General features: G+C 40.0%; 2 protein-coding genes across 2 annotated transcripts in view; one reads left to right on the top strand and one right to left on the bottom strand.

Annotated features, from left to right (window-relative positions):
* Positions 1-1,085: 1,085 nt before the first annotated feature.
* On the bottom strand, positions 1,086-16,122 carry DMAC2L (distal membrane arm assembly component 2 like). Its single transcript, XM_049897371.1, has 5 exons — positions 16,020-16,122; positions 8,747-8,858; positions 7,120-7,328; positions 6,414-6,585; positions 1,086-2,234 (listed from the first exon to the last, which is right to left on the bottom strand). The coding sequence occupies exons 1-5, from the start codon at positions 16,063-16,065 to the stop codon at positions 2,120-2,122; spliced, it is 654 nt and encodes a 217-aa protein (XP_049753328.1). The 5' UTR covers positions 16,066-16,122; the 3' UTR covers positions 1,086-2,119.
* Positions 16,123-16,197: 75 nt separating this feature from the next.
* The window catches only part of L2HGDH (L-2-hydroxyglutarate dehydrogenase), a 53,697-nt gene continuing 47,670 nt past the window's right edge, over positions 16,198-22,224 (top strand). The window contains exon 1 of the mRNA XM_049897364.1: positions 16,198-16,398. Within this exon, the coding sequence (XP_049753321.1) occupies positions 16,262-16,398 (137 nt within the window). The 5' untranslated portion in view covers positions 16,198-16,261. The remainder of the gene's footprint in view (positions 16,399-22,224) is intronic.

Genomic DNA, 22,224 nt, shown 5'->3' with positions numbered 1-22,224 from the left:
GACAGAATCGATTCCACAGCAATGAGAATAATTAGTCCAAAATGATATAACTGAAGACTCCTATCTTTGTACAGTGAGACTTAAAATGATGACATACAGTTTGTTCTGACTTGGCCTATTGCTCTTATGCAAAAAGCTTTTTCATCCTTGTCCCTTGTAGACAAGAGCATTGTGAAGCCTGTGCCTGTTTCTTGCAGCTCAACACCATTTTTGGTTGATAATGCTGCCACTGTTTTCTAGCAATTCTCAGCCACAATTTTCAAAGGGGTATTTTACTGTATTTTCAAAACATTTCTTCTGCACTCACAGTTTTATTGCTATGTGAATTTTCTTCATGACAGCATTTTATCCCATTCACCTACTGCTAAGTAATCCACTAAATTCTGGCATCTGCTCTATAATTTTAGCTACCCTGGCCAGTTTAATGACATCCTAAGGCTTCCTGATGTATGTAGCTTCTTGCATAGAGCTGATAGCAGGCTATTTAAGTTCCAGTATCATCCAATTCTTGTTATGCAGCCTTGATTCCAATGGCAAGGAAGAATATCCAATTTCTGTGAAGTTTTATGTGTGTGTGTGTTTTGCCTTAACCTAAGAAAATGCACTTGATGGAGGCAGAAGACTATAACTGCCTAGTTCACCAAATAGTTGTACAGAAAACTATTTGGAATAGAAGAGTAGCTCCAAACTGAATTGTGGTGAGCCAGTTGCCTGGCCACACAGGAATGAAACAGAAACTTGAGAAAAAGGGCTCATCTTTTTCTAATGAGTTCTATTAAATTTATGCTTATATTTAATTTAACCCTATCTGTAACCCTTTCCGTCAGCATGGGATCACCACTGTGTCATGTGAAACTGTTCTACATCCTTTATGTCTTGTTTTTTTTCAATTTACTAATTTCTGAAATTTCTGATTTTTTCCTAGTGAAAGACATTAGCAATTTCATCAGTAAAAAGTAAACCATTTGTTATGTGCTATTTACATAAATTGGTTTTTAAATGCACCTACGGTTTGTTTTTCTACCAGAAAGCTGCATCAAAGAGTGTTTATTTTAAAAGCATTTCCAGTCAAAGTTATATTCAACACCTTAATATTTTCAAACCAAACATACAGACATCCACAAAGCAAGCTAGCATATAACTAACAACAATAAAATCCAGACCACTTCAAGCAGGTCAAAATAAAGACCTGTTTTACCCATTTGTAATATTCTTTATTCTTGTATTCTACATATAAACTATGTGTTTACATTCATTTTGATGTCTCTTGAGCTCATAGGAGGCAGTATCCAGGAGTCTATGAAGGAAGAAAAATTAGTTTCTAATTGACATGTTAAAGTTTCCTAGGTTTAAAGCAGTTTTTTAATTTAAGAAAGTACGTGTAGCTGTGCTGGTCTTTATCTTTACGATTGTTTCCTTCATTCCCTTGTTCAGTCAGCAAAACTATTTGAATTCAGTCAAGTATCTACATCCAGTTTTAATAAAACTCTAGCCTAAGCTTACAAAATAGACAAATTAACCAGAAATTATTCATTCTGAGAAAGAGTGTATGTTATAAAGACAATGAGACATACATGCAAATCCCTGAACGCAGTATGAAGCCCATGCCTCAGTAACCACTAACAGCTCCACAGAATTGATTCCGTCATCAATGGATCTGTAATTTAGCTTTACATTTTCACAATTGTGCATTTATAGTAACATGCTTTAGTAACTTTGAAGTTATAGTAAAATCTAAAGTAAATTACAGTTACATATAACATAATAAAGAATATCTGTGTCGGACATTCAGATCACTTTGAAGACTTCTATATTACTATCAACATCAAGAAATACCTATATTATTATCTGAGGAATATATCAGAATTTAAATGCCACCTGCTGTGCATTTTGCTTAAAATGATTTAATGTATATAAATTGTCATTTCCAACTTAGTAACTATCGTAAGTCACGTCTATTTTCTACATATGGACTCAGCATGCCCTTTCCCCTATTAAAATGTCATGATCCGACATCCTTATAGTTCTGTTAATAATTAAGATATTTGCTGCTGTTTAGAATCAACAATTTCAAATGATTCTTTACAATGAAATAACACACTTGTTAATTATTATTATTTTACTTCAAGTCTAATTTTAGCTTCAGAGAAGGCAGTGATATCTGAAAGGCTTGAATGATCTTTTCTTTTTCTCTTACTCCAGGAAGATCACATAACAACAAATACTTGAGGTTTCTGCAAGTAGAGAAAGAAAAAAAAATAATAATTTCATCTGGCCTTACTGTTATGGCATTAAAAATAAATGATGCATAGATTTTTAGGGACAATCATACCCAGAATGTCCCTAACTGAATATTTGAACAGTGCTCTTCGAGTACTACTTTAAAGGAAGTTCATGCTAGGAACTAAGCCAGGCTTTGGCAAGTTTAGTTGTTCTGAATTACATCAGTATTTCTAGCGGAATCTTTCTAAATACTATATGTATATTATGGCATAAAAAAATAGAACTCCTTTATATGTGAATTTATAACTCTGCATCTTAACCCAAAAAGGGAAAAACGAGGAAGGTTCTTAAGGAACTCATTTCTATTAGAAGGTGAAGCTACAAAGCCTCAACTAATGTAAGATGAACAATCAAGTACTTTTGGTCCTCATGTGTAAAACTTCTCAAACTTTCTGTGATACTAAAGTTATTGGCAGATCCATTAAAGATTAAAGTACATTAACTAGATTCAGAATTTGAATGATGGGATCTCTAAAATAGGGGTTTGGTTAAACAAATTTTCATTCTCTCTTCATCATTCTGATAAGACTCAGAATTTGGCAATTTTAGAATTAAAAATACCTTGCTAATAGCATCTGGGTTTATATTTAGGATTAGGTGACTTGCTCCAGGCTATTGCATGTGTCTGGTTGGTAGCAGAAGCAGGCCCAGAACAGCTTTTCTGACCAATGGATGCGTGCTTTTGATAGGTATTATAGTGTCAGACAGTGTTCTAGGCCACAGGGACAGAAAGGTGAATAGTTCGAGGTTTTTGCCCTCAAACAACTGCAGTGTTAAATACTAATGAGTATATACCAAAATTCACATGAATACAAAGAACACTAGAAAAATTGCTTTAAAAAGCGGAGTTGTTGCTGTTGTTAGGTGCTGTCCAGTCGATTCTGACTCATAGCCACCCTACATACAACAGAACGAAATGCTGCCTGGTCCTGTGCCATCCTCACGGTCATTGCTGTTTGAACCCATTGTTGCAGCCACTGTGTCAATCCGTCTCATTGAGGGTCTTCTTTTTCGCTGACCCTCTACCATGCATGACATTCTTCAGCAGGGACTGGTCCCTCCTGATAACATGTACAAAGTACATGAGATGAAGTCTTGCCATCCTTGTTTATAAGGAGCATTCTGTCTGTACTTCCTTCAAGACAGATTTGTTCACTCTTCTGGCAGTCCATGGTATAGTCAATATATTCACCAACACCATAATTCAAATGCATCAATTCTTTTTCAGTCTTCCTTATTCATTGTCCAGCTTTCACATGCATATGAAGCAATTGGAAATATCATGGTGTCACTGACTGAATTGTGTCCCCCCAAAATATCTGTCAACTTGGGTAGGAAATGATTCCCAGTATTATATGCTTGTCCACCATTTTGTCATCTGATGTGATTTCCGTGCTGTGGATCCTATTACTATGATGTAATGAAATGGATTAGTGGCAGTTATATTGATGAGATCTACAAGATTAGATAGTATCTTAAGCCAATCTCTCTTGAGATAAAAAAGCAGTGCCAGGAGTAAAGTGTGTCCTTTGGACCTGAGGTTCCTACACTGAGAAGCTTCCAGACCAAGGGAAGACTGATGACAAAGACCTTCTTCCAGAGCTGACAGAGAAAGCCTTCCCCTGGAGCCAGCACCCTGAATTTGAACTTCTAGGCTACTGGACTATAAGAAAATAAACTTCTCTTTGTTGAGGCCATCCATTTGTGATATTTCTGTTATAGCAGCACTAAATGACTAACACACATGGCTTGGGTCAGGCACACCTTAGTCCTCAAGGTGACATCTTTGCCTTTTAACATTTTAAAGAGGTATTTTGCAGTAGATTTACCCAGTGCAATATATATATATATTTTTTAATACTGTGTTTTAGGTGATAGTTTACATAGCAAATTAGGTTCCCCTTTTACAATTTTTTTTCCCCTTTATTTTTATCGTGCTTTAAGTGAAAGTTTGCAAACCAAGTCAGTCTCTGATACAAAAACTTCTATACACCTTGCTATATACTCCTAGTTGCTCTCCCTCTAATGAGACAGCACACTCCTTCCCTCTGCTCTCTGTTTTCATGTCCATTTGGCCAGCTTCTGACCCCTTCACATCTCTCCTCCAGACAGGAGCTGCCCACATAGTCTCATGTGTCTACTTGATCCAAGAAGCTCACTCTTCACCAGTATCATTTTCTGTCCCAAAGTCCAGTCTAATCTCTATCTGAAGAGTTGGCTTTGGGAATGGTTCCTGTCTTGTGCTAACAGAAGGTCTGAGGACCATGACCTCTGGGGTCCTAGTCTCAGACCATTAAATCTGGTCTTTTTAGGAGAATTTGAGGTCTGCATTCCACTGCTCTCCAGCTCCCTCAGGGGTTCTCTGTTGTGTTCCCTGTCAGGGCAGTCAGTTGTAGCCAGGCACCATCTAGGTCTTCTGGTCTCAGGCTGATGTAGTCTAGGGATTATGTGGCCCTTTCTGTCTCTTGGGGTCATAATTACCTTGTGTCTTTGGTGTTCTTCATTCTCCTTTGATCCAGGTGGGTTGAGACCAACTGATGCATCCTAGATGGCCACTTGCTAGCATTTAAGACCCCAGACGCCACTCTCCAAAGTGGGATGTAGAATGTTTTCTTAATAGATTTTATTATGCCAATTGACTTAGATGTCCCCTGAAACCATGGCCCCCAAACCCCCGCCCCTGCTACGCTGGCCTTCAAAGTGTTCAGTTTATTCAGGAAACTTCTTTGCTTTTGGTTTAGTCGAGTTCTGCTGACCTCTCCTGTACTGTGTGTTGTCTTTCCCTTCACCTAAAATAGTTCTTATTTACTATCTAATTAGTGAAAACCCCTCTCCCTCACTCTCTCTCCCGTCTCGTAACCATCAAAGAATATTCTCTTCTCTGTTTAAACTATTATAATAGTGGTCTCATACAATATTTGTCCTTTTGCAACTGACTAATTTCACTCACCATAATGCCTTCCAGGTTCCTCCATGTTATGAAATGTTTCACGGATTCATCAGTGTTCTTTATCGATACATAATATTCCATTGTGCGAATATACCATAATTTATTTACCCATTCATTGCTTGATGGGCACCTTGGTTGCTTCCATCCTTTTGCTATTGTAAACAGTGCTGCAGTGAACATGGGTGTGTATATGTCTGTTTGCGTAAAGGCTCTTATTTCTCTAGGATATATTCCAAGGAGTGCAATTGCTGGATCATGTGGTACTTCTATTTCTAGTTTTTTAAGGAAGAGCCAAATGGATTTCCAAAGTGGTTGTACCATTTTACTTTCCCACCAGCAGTATATAAGTGTTCCAGTCTCTCCACAACCTCTCCAACATTTATTATTTTGTGTTTTTTGGATTAATGCCAGCCTTATTGGAGCAAGATGGAATCTCATTGTAGTTTTGATTTGCATTTCTCTAATGGCTAATGATTGTGAGCATTTCCTCATCTATCTGTTGGCTACCTGAATGTCTTTAGTGAAGTGCCTATTCATATCCTTTGCCCATTTTTTAATTGGGTTGTCTGTATTTCTGTAGTTGAGTTTTTGCAGTATCATATAGATTTTAGACATCAGACGCTGATCAGAAATGTCATAGCTAAAAACTTTTTCCTAGTCTGTAGGTAATCTTTTTACTCTTTTGGTGAAGTCTTTGGATGAGCATAGGTGTCTGATTTTTCAGAGTGTTTGATTTCTTGAAGCTGTTTCCATGGACGTTAATTTTGGATCCAGGGAAAATGAAATTGTTGACTTCAGTGTTTTCTCCATTTATCATGATGTTGCTTATTGGTCCAGTTGTGAGGATTTTTGTTTTCTTTATGTGTAATCCATACTGAAGGCTGGAGAGGAACCATATAGCTAATACTTACTGAGAGTTTACTATGGCAGCACTGTGCTAGATGCTTTATGTGGATTTAGTTTTTTTTTTAAATGCTCCCTAAAAATGCAATAGCACCTTAACTTATTAAGGCTGATAAATTTAGCTGTCTTAAGGTGTTATAGATGAAAGTTAAGTCATCTTCTTAAATCATATTTTTTAAAAGTATTAAAATGATACCACCCTCAACTGTTTTAAATTCTAATTATTTATTCACCTTAACATCATTATCAGGTTTCCATTTTGGCTGTGACCACCTACCTTAAGGGATGCAAAGCAATGATGCCTTTGTCTGTGACATTCCCACAGGAAATTATTTCCATTTCCAAGATGCTTTTTTGTAAATTTTCAATTTGACCAAGCCTCTTTAAACAGCCATCCTGGATATAATGACACTTGCATAGTTTTATTTTTTCAACATGCTGTAGGCCCTCTGAAGGAAAAAAGGTACAGTTTAAGAATCTGCTTTACCCGTAGGATCACTGACTGCCTTGGTTTGCCCAGGACAGTCCTGGTTTTAGCACTGAAAGTCCCATGTCCCAGGAAAACTGGGACCACTGGTCACCCTACTCACCATACAAGGTATTTACTATACAGGTTGTGCTGATGGACAGAGCCATTCTGCAGTCAGATGTTCACGCATCAGAGGAAAGAAGTGCCCACCCAAGGGGAAGCTGTGCAGATATAATTATCCCTATAATATTGAGGGTTTCTCAGTGGCAGAAGTTTGAAAAAAAAATCAAAGGCCTTGAATTTCAAGTTGATAAACCACAAAATAAAGCTCTGTAGAGACAAGCTTAGTGAGGGAAGGAAGAAGGTGTTTGTAACCTCTAATCTGAAAATAAATATCAAACACAGGAAGAAACAAACTGGACTGTACCAAAATGGGTAAAAATGGGCCTAGGGACTATAACAGTGAGCAAAATGGTCAATGCAAATCACATAAACAAAATGATAGGGTAGTTACCCATGTGATCAAACCCAATTTCCATGATACAAGAGTTGGTAGCGTCGATTGCCTGAATCTTATATTTGTCCAGAGGGCCTGTTGGAAGGTGGTTGTAGTCCTTCTGCCACCTCTCCTGGCCATGGTACCGCACCATGGCCCCACAGCGCAGCAGCCACTCAGACGCCGCCCTATCTGGGCCAACATCCCTGATGCGTTCATGATCCACTCTGTTGGCAAGAGAACAAAAGTAGATTCGCTTTTCGTATAATCGTTAGCTTCTTATCTTAACTATATTCGCTAACATAAATACAGAACAGCAACATTTTATTTCAAGATGCTAAGAAGGATGATAAGTATATTAGTGATATCCATGCCAAAAAATACTACATAGCGCTACCTGTTTTGCTTTTGTTTCCATATGAACTCTATCAAAGCATATTATTTTTATATGAGGTTATCGGGTACACATGAGTCTTCAATGATTCCTACAGTTAATGACAGCCGAAGTGCTCAATTAACTATGTATTGAATAAATGACTACACTTGGTTATCTTTTTAAATTATTGATAAAAGATTAAAGAGGGAATAATTTTGAACCTAAATTCAAATTAATCTCACCAAGTAATATTTATTAATTTCTCCATATTCCTTTTTCTCTAGTTAATGGTCATAAAATTACATTAAGCAACAATGAGAGGTTAGTTTCATCAGTTCCAAGCTATTATTTCTAAACATGCTACCCACTTTTTAAAAAAAATTTCAATTGACTTGATGTTATTCAAACAGCTTCTATATTCCTTAAGAAGCCATAGAAACTTCTACAACAATGTTCATAGCAGCACTATTCCCAATAGTCAAGATGTGGAAACAACCTAAATGTCCACCAACTGATGAATGGATACACAAAATATGGTATATACATACAATGGAATATTATTCAGCCATAAAGAGAAATGAAGTCCTGATAAATGATACAACATGGATAAACCTTGAAAACATTATGCTTATGACATAAAAAGGCAAATATTTTATGATGCCACTTATATGAAATATCTAGAATAGGCAAGTACATAGAGATCAAGGTTTATTAGTGGTTATACCAGGCGTGGGGAACGAGGTCATTGTTTGGGGCACTGAGTTTCTGTTAATGGTGGTGGAATAACTTAGAAAAGGATAACGGTGATGGCTGCACATGATGAATGTAATCAAAGTCACTGAATTGTACAAGTAAAAATGGTGCATTGGCAAATGTTTTGTTATATATGTTTTTACTACAATAAAAAATTTTTAAAAAATATATTGAGATAAAAAGAAACCAGAGAATAAAATATTTTAAAATTACACTTATTGAGCTTTTCTGGTTGTAAATGTATTCACTGTTCATTTTAGAAAACTTAAAAATCATTGAAAAGGAAAAGAAAAATCACTGAAATTTGCAACCCAAACAGCCACAGGTAATATTTTGGAATCTATTTTTCTAGTCTTTTTTCCATGTTTGTAGTATGTTTTATTTGTTTTTAAACAAAATTAGGATCATACTGCAATACTATTCAAAAATATTTAAAGTACAAGAAAAAATCAAATTAGCTATCTCATCTAGCTGTAATAATCCCCACAGTTCTTCACTTTAGTTAGAGTAACTTACTTATTAAATACTGCATTCAACCAGCCCCAGAAGGACCTGGAGTCACATGACCATGGGAGTGTCTTTAAACTGCAGAACTGCTGGGAGATTTTTCCAAACAGCGTCATTTGATCTAAACATACAAAACAGTACTCAGATTATCAGCTGGCAATTAGAGTCCCATACATTTAGTAACTTACTTCACGACTTCAGAGTCAATGCTTTCAAGCCAATAAAGCTGATGACTCACTTGTCACTCAACAATTATTGGGCAAGTTATTCCCATCTCTGGTTCTTGGTTTCTTTTGCTGCAAAAAGGAGGGGTTGGACTGCATAGTCTCTAAAGCTCAGTTAAGCCTTGGACTACTACTAGACGGAAGGTTGGTGGTTCAAACCCACCCAGAGGTACCTTCAAAGACAGGCCTGGCGATCTGCTTCTGAGAAGTCACAGCCTTGAAAACCTTATGGAGCAGTTCTACTCTGCACACATGGGGGTCGCCATGACTGAGAATCAAGTCTATGGCAACTACCAACAAGGTCCTTTCCTGCCTTAACATTAAGTTCCACTGTCCATTGCCCAACTGGAGCCTTCTGCTGTGTTGCCACCTAGTGTCCATTCAAGCAGTGCAACTACAAATTTTCTAAAATCAGCTCCACTCGCAATCCTAACTTCCAGTATCAAAATACAAACTAAAATCAGCCAAGAAGAAATGTGTTGAGGTCTGCTCTATCCCTAAGTTTCTCCCTCTCTCTGACCCTCCACAAAGCTGCACACCATGGTCATAGAGGTTACAGATTTGGAGTTACTCCTTCAGTAACTGAATTCTTTCCCATCTCTAATAAATATCCTAAGCTGACCTTAAACATCATTTTCAACTTAGCAAGCACTTTATGAACACCCAGTGATACAGATATCAACAAGCCATAGTTCGGGTCTTAAGATGCTTACTCTCAGGAAGGGAGATGAGACATGAAAACAACTATGACAAGGCTGCAAGCAGCGTCACCAGAGAAGCGTAAAGAATGAACTATGCAGAAGCTGACAAAACACTGGACAAGTAACTTAATCCCTCTAGCCCTTGGTTTTCTCATTTGTTATATGAAGTGATTCACTCAGATGGTTTCCAGCTCTAACAATCAATGAGTTGAGAGAGTGATTTTTGAACTGTGTCCCAATCTGATTTATCTAAACTCATGTTTCTCTAGTAGTGTGCCAGGTTGGGGGGGAAAACAAAAATAAATGAAATTTGGTCTCTGCTTTCAAGGCACTGACAATCTAATGCAGGGTGGTCTGAATTAATACCAGTTATGAAAAAGTGAAAATAAACAACAAAACCTGAAAAGCCTCAAAAGAGTTACAAATAAGGACAGAGAGGATTTTAACAGACAAAGATGTCGAGAAAGGGTATCTCAGGTTACGGGCTGAGCCAGAAACCTTCAAGGCATGTTGTAGTTCAGTTTGGTTAGCACATGTGAGTCATGCGAAGAGAGGCAGATAATTTGGAGTCAGGTCGGGTCTCACATGCTCAGACCAGGAATGTGGACTGTATTCTGCAGGCAACTGGGAGTCACTGAGGTTTTAGAACCGTATTGTCACTGTTAAAACTATGCTTTAAGAATATTACCCATACAGCAGAGTTACAACTGAGGACCAATGGAACGGAGCAGACAAAGTCAACAAGTGTTTGAACTACCTGTGGCCATATAAAAGGGGCCAAGGGGGGGAGGGGATGAGAGTGACACTATGTTAGATTTCATATGACTCTGAGGCATAGGGGCAAGGGCCTGTGGAGTTGAAGATGACACTAAGTTTTTGGCCCTGAATCATTGGTGATGTCATTAATAGAAATCAAGGCCAAGAGGGCAGGGTTGCGTGTTCCATTTTTCATATTCTGAAAATGAAGTGTTAACAGGACTTTTAAGTGGAGATGACAAATCACTGGAATCACTGACAAATCAAGCAAGTCACAAAATGATAGAGCTGGGAGGGACTCGGATCACCTAGACCAATCTCTCATTTAGAAACGAGGAAACTGAAGCCCTGGTATTAAGTAACTTGCCGACACCCTAAATCCTTTCTGGAACAAGGAGGGGTATTAATATGCATTTGTTTAAATGTTTCATGGTTAATTAGTGGCAGCACTGAAACCTGAACCCAGTTCTCTTACTAGTCCATGGCTCTTTCCTCAATCATTGGATGTTTCTAGTACTCAACAAAGAGATGAGGACTAGAAAGAGGACTCAGTGGAAACTACCTGAGAGCTGAGGAAGTGCCTGAGGATGGTGAGGTCATGGAACAGTAAGAGTTGAGCCTGAGGACAGATCTCCAGGATCACCTACTACCCTCTTCATCCCTTTTCCACCATCACTCCCCCTTCATTACTGCAAACGTCTTCCCCTGCTACCGCCTCTCCTGTTCTCAACCCTTTCCAGCTTTTCCCTAAATCTCTTTCCATCTGTACCCACCTCTATTAACTCCAAACTCATTGCTGTAGAGTTGACATAGCGACCCTAAAGGACTGCCCCATTGAGTTTCCAAGACTGCAAATCTTGACAGAAGCAGACTGCCACATCTTTCTCCTGAGGAGCGGCTGGCACGTTCAAACCATCGGCCTTTCGACTAGCAGCCAAGCACTTTAACCACTGCACCACCAGGGCTCCTTCTATTAACTCCCAAACCAAACCCACTGCCGTTGAGTCGATTTCGACTTAAAGAGACCCTGTAGGGTTTCCAAGGCTGTAAATCTCCACAGAAGCAGAATGCCACATCTTTCTCCATGGAGCAGCTGGTGGTTTTAAACTGCCAACCTTTCAGTTAGCAGCTGATAATTTTTTAACCACTGCACCACCAGGGCTCCTTCTATTAACTCCAAACCAAAAAAACCAAACCCATTGCCGTCAATTCCAACTCAACAGTCGGACCCTACACGACAGAGCAGAACTGCCCCGTAGAGTTTCCAAGGAGCGCCTGGCAGATTTGAACTGCTGACCTCTTGGTTAGCAGTGGTAGCACTTAACCACTACGCCCCCAGGGTTTCCTCTATTAACTCCAGTGGTTGCCAAATCTGGGCTTTCTTGTGCCTTCTCAGGCTTTTCCATCTACTTGCTCTCCTCCTGCAATTCTGTCTGTGAAAATCTTACCCAACATCAAGACCTCACTCAGATGCCACCTCCATTCACTCACTCACTCACTCAATATTTATTGAATGTCTGCTACACTTAATGTAGGAGATACAACGGACAGACAAAAAACAAGACAACAAAGGAGAGAGACAGACACGGTTCCTGCCTCATCAAATGTATAATGAAGACAGACAACATATAAACAGATAAATAACTGTGTAATGTGGTATCTAAACTGAGGTATGAACAAGTTTCTCAAGAATTTAGAGAAGGGAGTGAGAGGAAGGCTTCCCCCCTACCCCAGGTGTCTTTTGTGACGGGTCTTAAAGGATGATTAAAAGTTTCCAGTTAGGAAGTTAAAAGTATGCAGAGAAAAGGTAAGAACAAGGATCATATTTCACTCATTTCCATTTTTCTAAACACCAACCCCCCCCCAAAAAAAACACAAACCCATTGCCGTCAATTCCTACTCATAGGTTTAATAAATATTTAACTAGTAGTCTTCAATTGTTTACATATTTTCATGAAGAAAAACAAAACCGGAGGAAATGTTATTAAGCACATAAATTAGGGGGGTCTGATAAAACTGAAGTACTTTTACTTGATTCATTTTGGCCCACCTCACAATTCAGCGAAAAGGAAAGGCCTAATTTACTTCAGCTGTGACCTCTAAAATCACTAAAAAAAAAAAAAAAAAAAGCTGTGACCTCTAAAATCACTAGATATTATATTTTAAGTAATTTCAACATGGAAATTAAATTTATATTTGGCAATAAAGGTAAAAAAATAAATTGGTGCGTTTTTACATTCTCAACTGCCACTTTGCTAATTGATTTTTTGGGAATTATTTCTAGAGTTCAAGCAGCTCTGGGCTTGCTTTCTATAGGGAAACAGGAGACCTCTAGTGGTAAATCTGTGAATTTAGCTTGAACGAATTAAAAGAAACCAGTTAAAAGCAGGTTGAAAAATTAAGAAAAACCCCACTGCCATCAAATCGATTCCAACTCATAGAGCCCCTGCAGGACAGAGTAAAACTGCCCCATAGGGTTTGCAAAGCTGTGGTCTTTATGGAAGCTGACTGCCACATCCTTCTCTCACCAAGCGGTCGGTGTGGTAAGTTTGAACCAACGACCTCTTGGTTAGCAGCCAAGGGCTTTAACCACTGAGCCACCAGGGCTGCCTGGTTGAAAAACAGCCACTACTAATTTACTGCTGCCATAAATAATCCAGTAATTAACATTATTTTAAAGAAATAGCAAAAACTTCTTATGTCAGAACATGGCTTAGATGCATAAGTTTGTAACAAACTTCCTAAAAGTCTGTTATGTTTGTGGCATCAAGAAGTCTAGACCACTAAAGTATTATTCAAAATAGGATTTTACACAAAGTGTTTTCTGAATAGGTTTGATTAACAGTTTTTCTGTTTGCATATAAACAATTAGTCTTTTAAAGTGGAAGCTCCAGTTTTACACATTAAATGCAATTACTTCAGTGGTTAATTCAGAGTGATGGCTATGTGAAGTGTGTACCATGTAAACTTGGTGGTTGTCAAAAAAGAGTGAATTAGTGCACTATTCTTGAGGGCACTAAAATGTGGGGAGAGGAGTGGGCCGGCATCAGAATAGGGCTGGCATCAGAGAGTTTTTTCTTTTTTCCAAATTACTACGCCACCCAGCCACAAATCACCCATCATTGATACCAGTTCTTATTCCTAAGGTGTGTAGGATGCATTCAGTCTAGTGAAATAGGCCAATAGACCTAGTCATTAGGAATTGGAAGCAAAGATTCCAAAAGTCGTGCCTAGGCCAAGGTCACATTGGCACTCATTGAACTAATTTCTCATATATTCTGTCCTAGATGGAAAAGGGTAAACATGAATTCTTAGCTGAGGAGGGTGGTGTCAGGAGTACAAATGTCTCTAACCACAAGGCAGGACACAGGGTATGAAAGCAAGATGAACTCTTGATTTGAAACTCCTTAATTTAATTTAAACAACCCAACGTATTTTTTTTTTTTTTTTAATAATATAGCCAAATGGGGGTGGGGTGGGGTAGGACTGTAAACAGAAAAATGTGCACAAAAACTTATGTACTGAGAGTTTTTTCATCCTTCCTAAACTAAGAAACACAAGCTCAAAACCACATCTTCACGAAAAAAAATCACTACTATGGGCCTAGCTGACCCATGAAACTCTGACCACAGTCCTTTAAGATGTATAATTCTGTATTCAATCTAGCAACAAATTATCTACATTCTGTGCAGAGTAAAAAACAAATATCTCCACTGCACACCTACCAGAACGGTTGAAATAAAAAATAATGACAATCTCAAATGCTAGTGAGGATAAGAAACTGGATCACTCATAGACTGCTAGTGGCAATGTGACACGGCACAGCCATTCTGGAAGCTAAACATGTGCTTACCATGTGACCCACAACAATGGCACTCTTCGGCATTTATCCCAGAGAAATGAAAACATAGCTTCACATAAAAACCTGCACATGAATGTTCACAGTAGCTTTATTCCTAAGAGCCAAAAACTAAAAACTGGAAACAACCCAGATATCCTTTAATACGTGAATGGTTAGACAAACTTTGAATAGTACTCAGCAATACAAAGGAACGAACTACTGACACAACCACCTGGATGTATCGCCAGAGAATTACTCAGAGTGGAAAAAACCAACCCCTAAATGTTACATACTGTATGAACCCACTTATATAACATTCTTGCCATTACAAAACTTTAGGAATGGGGGCCAGCAGTTGCCAGTGCCGGAGAGGAGGGGGAGCGCTTGAGAGGGGGGTGGGTGTGGCTACAAAGGGTGAAGAGGGAATTCTTACAGTGACGGGACTTCGCAGAATCTTACTGTGGCAGTGGATGCCCAAACCTATACGTGATAAAAACTGTGTAGAACTCAATATACACACGAGTACAAGTAAAACTGGAAAAATCGAAATAAGATCAGTGGATTGTATAGGATTCTGGTTGTGATATTGTATTACTGCATGATGTTATCACTGGGAAGATTGGGTAGAGGGTACAGGAATAATCTCTATTATTTCTTACAGCTGGATGTGAATCTAAAATTGTCTCAAAATAAAAGCTTAATTTAAAAAATAGCCCCCTCTATTTTCTCATTTGTAATGGAACAAGCAGGTAACATTTTACATGGTTTCCACAAATAAAGCAAAATTTGTACAGTTCTCCAGGCTGTAGAACCATTTAAACAACACAGAAGCCATCATTTACCGAGTGCTTCACTGTGCTAAACACCGGACAAGCCTTATCTCATGAACTCTAGCTCAACAGCCCTGTGAGGAAGACACTGCCACTGCTCTTAGTTCAGAGGCGAGTCTGCGGGAGAGGTGAAATGACTTCCCCAAGTGGCCAAGCGAATGCGTGCCAAGATTCAAACAGGCGAGTAGTCCTTCCAGCGATAAAGTTATATCATTCTATTGCTCTAGAAATTAAAGACTGCCTTCGAGCGCAGACAGCGGGTAAGGGTTAGAATTAAACTGGCACGGGGATAGAGAATCACACAACTTTATAGTTAAAAGGTCCCTTCGAGATTACTGAGCTCACCTCCCTCATTTTACAGAAAAGGAAGCAGAGGTGAGGTGACTTGGTCATGGGAGTCGCTGGTCACACGCTCATACAGCATAACTAAAAGTGTATCTCGGTCCACTATTTAAGGACACAGATTGCTAAAAGATGGCGGAGACCCAGCTGTCCGGTCCACCCCGTACCCCGGTACCCAGTGCAGAAGAGTAGGGCTTGATATTTATAGGACGAATAAATGACTGAATGAATGCCACCCTTAGGAACCCAGTCAAAAGAAGCCCAGAAGACTTCAGAGAGCAGGCGTTGCCACGACAAAAGAAGCGCCTCCGCTCTGAGCCACATCAAGGGCCGGACAGGGGGCGCCCCTTCGGAGGAGGCTGGGTTGGAGCGGACCGGGACCTATAGTGAGGAAAGGACCGGCGGCCGCGGGGCCCGCCCAAACGAGACTTTCTCCCGCGGCCCTAAATCCGCTCTGCGGTGAAAGTCAAAGACGGGCGACTTGGCAGACCAGGCTTTCAGTCAGCCCAGCAGTGGGAGAGGGGAAAGGGCAGAGCATAAGCACTACCCAAGCCCCGCCTAGCTTCGGGGCCTAGCTCGCCTACTCACAGCGTCTGAGGGAACAAGAGAGGGAGCGAGCGAGCGGCCCCCACATCTACGACGGCGCCGGCCTCCCTTCCGCCCTCTGCTGCGCGAGTCCATTGGTCGTCGCCTACCTCTCCCACGTGAGGCAAAGGCGCGCGCCTCATTGGCCCCGACGTGGGTGGGCGGGGCTAGGGCGCGCCGACCCGGTCAGTGTCGGGCTCAAGTGGCCTCCTCTGGTGGCTGAGGCAGGGCAGGGGGTGCGGGCAATGCTGGCGGCGCTGCGCTACCTGGGCGGTGCCTGCGGGCGGGCCGGCGGGGACTTCCCCGCGCCTTGCGGGCCAGCGCGACTGAGGCCCTGGCTGCTGCGCGGAGGTTGCTGCTATGGCCGTAGCGCCAGCACTAGGTGAGTGGCCGCTGGCCCGCCCCCGCCACCTTCCCTGCTTCTACGCTCAGAGGTGCCCTGTGTAGGACCGATGGTCTTGCTCGTACTTCCCTGTCCCGTCAATCAGAGGTCAGTGTCCTGTGGAGCCCAGGAATACCTGCAGGTTGCATTCCGTGTATTTGCGGGCCAAAAGAAAAGAATAGAGGCAATGTTGAGTAGAGGTAAAGAAGAATTCTGGGTTTGAATACACACCCTGCACATGAATTAACTTTGAGCGAGCTACTTTAACCTCCTTAAAGGCTCAGCAGTGAATAGGATCCTAGTCTCTCCCGTAGGTGGTTGTTTTGAGAATGAAATGACTTAGCACACTGCAAGCAATTAATAAATATGTTGTTTATTAGCTGGCATCCCGGTGTTTCTTGGGAGATCTGGAACCGGTCTTAAATCAGCCACTTCTTAGTGCACACCGCATACGGTTGACCCTGTGAGAAGCAACTGCAGAATTCGGTGTCCTGTGGTGTGAAGTTAGAGGTCACATTTGAAACCACTGTTTGCCTTCTTTAGAGAAATGATCTGTGCGAGGGCGCTAAGGCTAGAAAGCTCTCTGCTAATATGAGGACTAGAAGATGGGCAATGTGAATGTGGCTAGAGCTTAGTGTAAGAGATGATGTGGAATGAGGCTGAAGAGGGGCTGCATCACAGCAGAGTTTTTATTCTGTTTTAACCAGACATTGAATTTTATTCCAAGAGCAATGGAAGCTATTAAAGGGCAAAGGGAATGTTTAAATGTTGATGTTTCAAAAGTCGATTCTGCTTGCTGTGTGTTAGTGGATTGGAGGGGCATTGGAGTGAGATACTAGTAATAGGATTTGTGATTAATCGTGGTTTATGTAGACAGCTCTTTTGAAAGATTTCTTAAGAGTAGGGTTAGTAAAGGGTTTTGCTTTTACTTTTTATTTAGAAATAATTATAGATCCATAAAAAAACCCAAACCCATTGCTGTCAAGTCGATTCCAACTCATGGTGACCCTACAGGACAGAGCGGAACTGCTCCATAGGGTTTCCAAGGAGCGCCTGGTGGATTCGAACTGCTGACCTTTTGGTTAGCAGCCAAACTCTTAACCACTACGCCGCCAGGGTTTCTAATAGATCCACAGGAATCTGCAAAAAAAAGTACAGAGAAGTCCCCTGTATCCTTCACCCAGTTTTCCCCAATGGTAATAGTTTACGTTACTATAGTACAATATCAAAACCACGAAACTGACATTGGTGCAATGTTTAGATTTCACTAGTTTTACATGTACTCATTTCTGTGTGTGTGTGTGTGTAGTTCTATGCAGTTTAATCATATGTGTAGATTTGTGTAACTGCCTCACAATTAAGATACAAAAGTGTTCCATCAGTACAGAGATATCCCATGTGCTACCCCTTTATGGAAACCTGGGTGGCGTAGTAGTTAAGCACTACAGCTACTAACCAAAAGGTCTATAGTTTGAATCCACCAGGTGCTGGAAACTATGGAGCAGTTCTCCTCAGTCCTGTAGGGTTGCTATAGAATCACTATGAGTTGGAATCGACTCTTTGGCAACAGGTTTGACCCCTTTATAGTCACACTCACCTCTTCACAATCTCTAATGTGTTCACCATCTCTATTCTTTTGTCATTTTGAGAATAAGTAGAATCACACAATATGTTACCTCTTAAGATGGGCTTTTTTTTTTTCATTTAGTATAATGTCCTTGAGATTCATCCAGGTGGTTGTGTGTATCAGTGGTATGGATGTACCAAAGTTTAACCATTCACCCATTGAAGGACATGTGAATTATTTCCAGTTTTTGGCTATTATGAATAAAGCTACTATGAACATTGGGCTACAGGTTTTTGTGTAAACGTAGTTTCCTTTTCTCTGGAATAAATGCCCAAGAGAGCAATTGGTGGGTCATATGGAAACCCTGGTGTTGTAGTAGTTAAGAGCTACGGCTGCTAACCTTTAAAAGGCCGGCAGTTCAGATCCATCAGATGCTCGTCGGAAATTCTATGGAGCGGTTCTACTCTGTCCTATAGGGTCACTATGAGTCGGAATTGACTCGACAGCAACAGGTTTGGTTTTTTTTTTTTTTTTTTTTTATGGTAAGCACATGGTTAGTTTAGTTAGAAAATGCCATATTCTTTTTCCAGAGTGGCTGTACTATTTTATAGCAATGTATTGGAGCCCTGGTGGGACAGCGGTTAAGAGATTGGCTGCTAACCAAAAGGTCTGCAGTTCGAATCCACCGGCCGCTCCTCGGAAACCCTATGGGGCAACTCTATTCTGTGCTATAGGGTCACCATGAGTCGGAATTGACTCAACGGCAGCGGGTTTGGTTTGGGCTTATTAGTGATCCAGTTTCTCCTTATCCTCACTGACATTTGGTGTTATCATTTTAGCTATTTTGATAGCCAATTTGCATTTCCTTAATGCCTAATGATGTTGAACATTTTTCCATGTAGTTCTTTGCCATCCACATATCCTCTTTCGAGAAATGTCTATCTTTTGCCTTCTTTCTAATTGGGTTGTTAGTCTTCAGAATCTTTATATATTCCAGATATGAGTCATTTGTTAGGTATGTGATTTGTAAATATTTTCTCCCAATAGGTTGGTTGTGTTTTCATGCTTTTAACAGAGTCTTTTGAAGATCGTAAGTTTTAACTTTTAATGAAATCCAATTTACCTTTTTTTTTTCCTTTCATGGGTATCGCTTTTAGTGTCAACCCTCCACCTAACCTTAGATCCTGAAGATTTTCTCTTGAAAATTTTGTAGTATTTGATGATTTAAAAATTTATTGTTAATTTTTTAGTTATGGTAACAGTATTATGGTCATGTGTGTTTTTGAAGAGGTCTTTTGGAGATGTTATTGTTAGGTACCATCAAATCAGTTCTGACTCATAGTGACCTTGTGTACAACAGAAGGAAGCGCTGCTTGGTCCTGCGCCATCCTCACAATTGTTGCTATGCTTGAGCCCATTGTTGCAGCCACTGTGTCAATCCATCTCATTGAGGGTCTTCCTCTTTTGCATTGACCCTATACTTTACCAAGCATGATGTCCTTCTCCAGGGACTGGTCCCTCCTGATAACATGTCCAAAGTGTGTGAGAAGAAATCTCCCCATCCTTGCTTCTAAGGAGCATTCTGGGTATACTTCTTTCTTCCGTGACAGATTTGTTCGTTCTTTCATTCTTTCGACAGTCCTTAGTATATTCAATATTCTTTACCAACACCATAATTCAAAGGCATCAATTCTTTGGTCTTCCTTATTCATTGCCCAGCTTTCACATGCATATGAGGCAATTGAAAACACCATGGCTTGGGTCAGGCACACCTTAGTCCTTAAGGTGACATCTTTGCTTTTTAACACTTTAAAGAGGTCTTTTGGAGCAGATTTGCCGGATACAATGCGCTATTTGATTTCTTGACTGCCCGCTTACCAGGGAGTTGACCCTGGACCCAAGTGAAATGAAATCTTTGACAACTTAAGCCTTTTCTCCATTTGTCATCATGTCACTCGTTGGTCCTGTTGTGAGGATTTTTGTTTTATGTTGAGGTGTAATCCATACTGAAGGCTGTAGTCTTTGATCTTCATCCCAAAAGCCCATTGCCATCGAGTTGATTCTGACTCATAACGACCCGGTAGGACAGAACTGCCTCATAGGGTTTCCAAGGAGTAGCTGGTGGATTTGAACTGCCGAACTTTTGGTTAGCAGCTGAACGGTTAACCACTGTGCCACTAAGTGCTTCAAGTCCTCTTGACTTTCAGCAAGCAAGGTTGTGTCATTTGCATTTCTCAGGTTATTATTGAGTCTTCCTCCAGTCCTGATGCCCCATTCTTCATATAGTCTAGCTTCTTGGATTATTTGCCCAGCATGCAGATTGAATAAGTATGGTGAAAGGATACAGCCCTGATGCATACCTTTCCTGATATTAAATCATGCGGTATCCCCTTGTTCTGTTTGAAGGACTGCCTTTTGATCTATGTACAGGTTCCTCATCAGAACAATTAAGTGTTCTGGAATTCCCATTCTTTGTAGTGTTATCCATAATTTGTTATGATCCCCACAGTCGAAAGCCTTTGCATAGTCAATAAAACACAGGTAAACATCTTCCTGGTATTCTTTGCTTTCAGCCAAGATCCATCTGACATCAGCAGTGATATCCCTTGTTCCACGTCCTCTTCTGAGTCCAGCTTGGATCTCTGGCAGTTCCCTGTTGACGTACTGCTGCAACCACTTTTGAATGATCTTCAGCGACATTTTACTTGCATGTGATATTAATAATACTGTTCAATAATTTCTACATTCTGTTGGATCACCTTTCTCTGGAATAGGCATAAATATGGATCTCTTCCAGTTGGTTGACCAGGTAGCTGTCTTCTAAATTTTTGGCAAAGACGAGTGAGCACTTCCAGTGCTGCATCCGCTAGAGATAACATGTGGAAATATTTATGGATAAAACAATGTGATGTTCGGGTTTTGCATCAGAATAATATAGGAGAGAGTAAGATATATATAGATGAAGCAAGGTGGCCCATGAGTTGGTAATTATTGAAACTAGTTGATGGGTACATGGGGTTCATTGTACCATTCTGTCTACTTTTCCCTATCTGTCCAACTATTGCGTTTGAACATTTCTATGATAAAAGCTTTAAAAAACAAAAGAGTTATCTGTTAAACTGCTCATTAGTGTTGACTTGAGATTGAGTTTTGGAGAAAAATATCCCCTTCAGCGTCCATGATTAACTTGGCCCATGAATGTCCTCCAGTGATCTTCCGTGACTGTTACTCTGGGCACTTTTCCCCATTGTGGACACTTGGGAGTCTGTGCTTTAGTTTGTGAAGCGTATTTCAATGATTGATGAGGTGTAGGCTCCCTGAATAGAGTAGTGGTTCTCCAGGTTTGGCAGAAGGGAGTGAAAGGTGGCATGTGTAATTGGAAAAAGCATTTTTAGTATTATAGCTTTATGTTTGAAAATCAAGCATTTATTGATGGTTGTAATAAAATCTGTGAAAACAAGAGCCAAGAGAACTTTTTGGCTAGGAGGCTGTGCCAAAACAGTGACTCTCAGTGGAAGGAACGCCTCACCAAAGGGTTTTATGTTTTATTTATCAAAAGGCAGCAATGATGAGAAACAATTACAGAAGTCAAAACTACCCCTGCAAAATCATGCCACCTTTTACAGAAATGCAAGGCTTGAAGGCAAAGCAAGGCATTATATAGCTTATCTTGAAGACGAGAAAGTAAGAAAAAAACATTATGAAAAACCACGCGCACACACACATTCACAAACATCTTCCTTTCGTTGGTCCTTGTAGGTAATTTACAGTTCATTGATTGATATAGATATCACCTTGCTATGGAAAAGAGAAAAGCACATAAAATATAGCTAAGTCATAAACTTAGCAGTATCTTAAGTATTTGTAAATGCTTTGAACACCTCCTTAGCAGAAGATATTGGCAGTTTTGGGAAAATATGAAGCCCATTTTAAACACAATAGTTCAGTTATTTTTCTGAAATTCTTAAAAGCCAGTTTTTTTGTTTCGTTTTTTAGACTTCATAAAAGATCTACTTACATGTTTAAGTTACATAATGGGTCAATAGGTGCAAATGAGTATAAATAACTATAGTGGAATATGAGAACTGTACCTTTAATCTAGTGAAATTTATGTTAAAAAAAAGTTTTTAAAGTCTTGGACTTCATGTACACTCTGATCATAGGAATTTTTAAGTTGACCACTGCAAGCATTTACCAGTAACCCTTATTGACCCAGTGGACCCAGAATCTTGTTTACTTGTGCTGTTCTTTTTATATCC

This window comes from Elephas maximus, chromosome 10 (genome assembly GCF_024166365.1).
Source record: "Elephas maximus indicus isolate mEleMax1 chromosome 10, mEleMax1 primary haplotype, whole genome shotgun sequence".
Lineage (NCBI taxonomy): Eukaryota > Metazoa > Chordata > Mammalia > Proboscidea > Elephantidae > Elephas > Elephas maximus.
This window is presented reverse-complemented; position numbering and strand designations above follow the sequence as displayed.

Coding starts and splice junctions, on each gene's coding strand:
- DMAC2L (XM_049897371.1), bottom strand. CDS start 16,065: ATGTGGGGGCCGCTCGCTCGCTCCCTCTCTTGTTCCCTCAGACGCT. Junction 7,329..8,746: donor TTGAATGCAGTATTTAATAA/GTAAGTTACTCT, acceptor TCTTGCCAACAG/AGTGGATCATGAACGCATCA. Junction 2,235..6,413: donor ATTGCTTTGCATCCCTTAAG/GTAGGTGGTCAC, acceptor CTCTACTTGCAG/AAACCTCAAGTATTTGTTGT.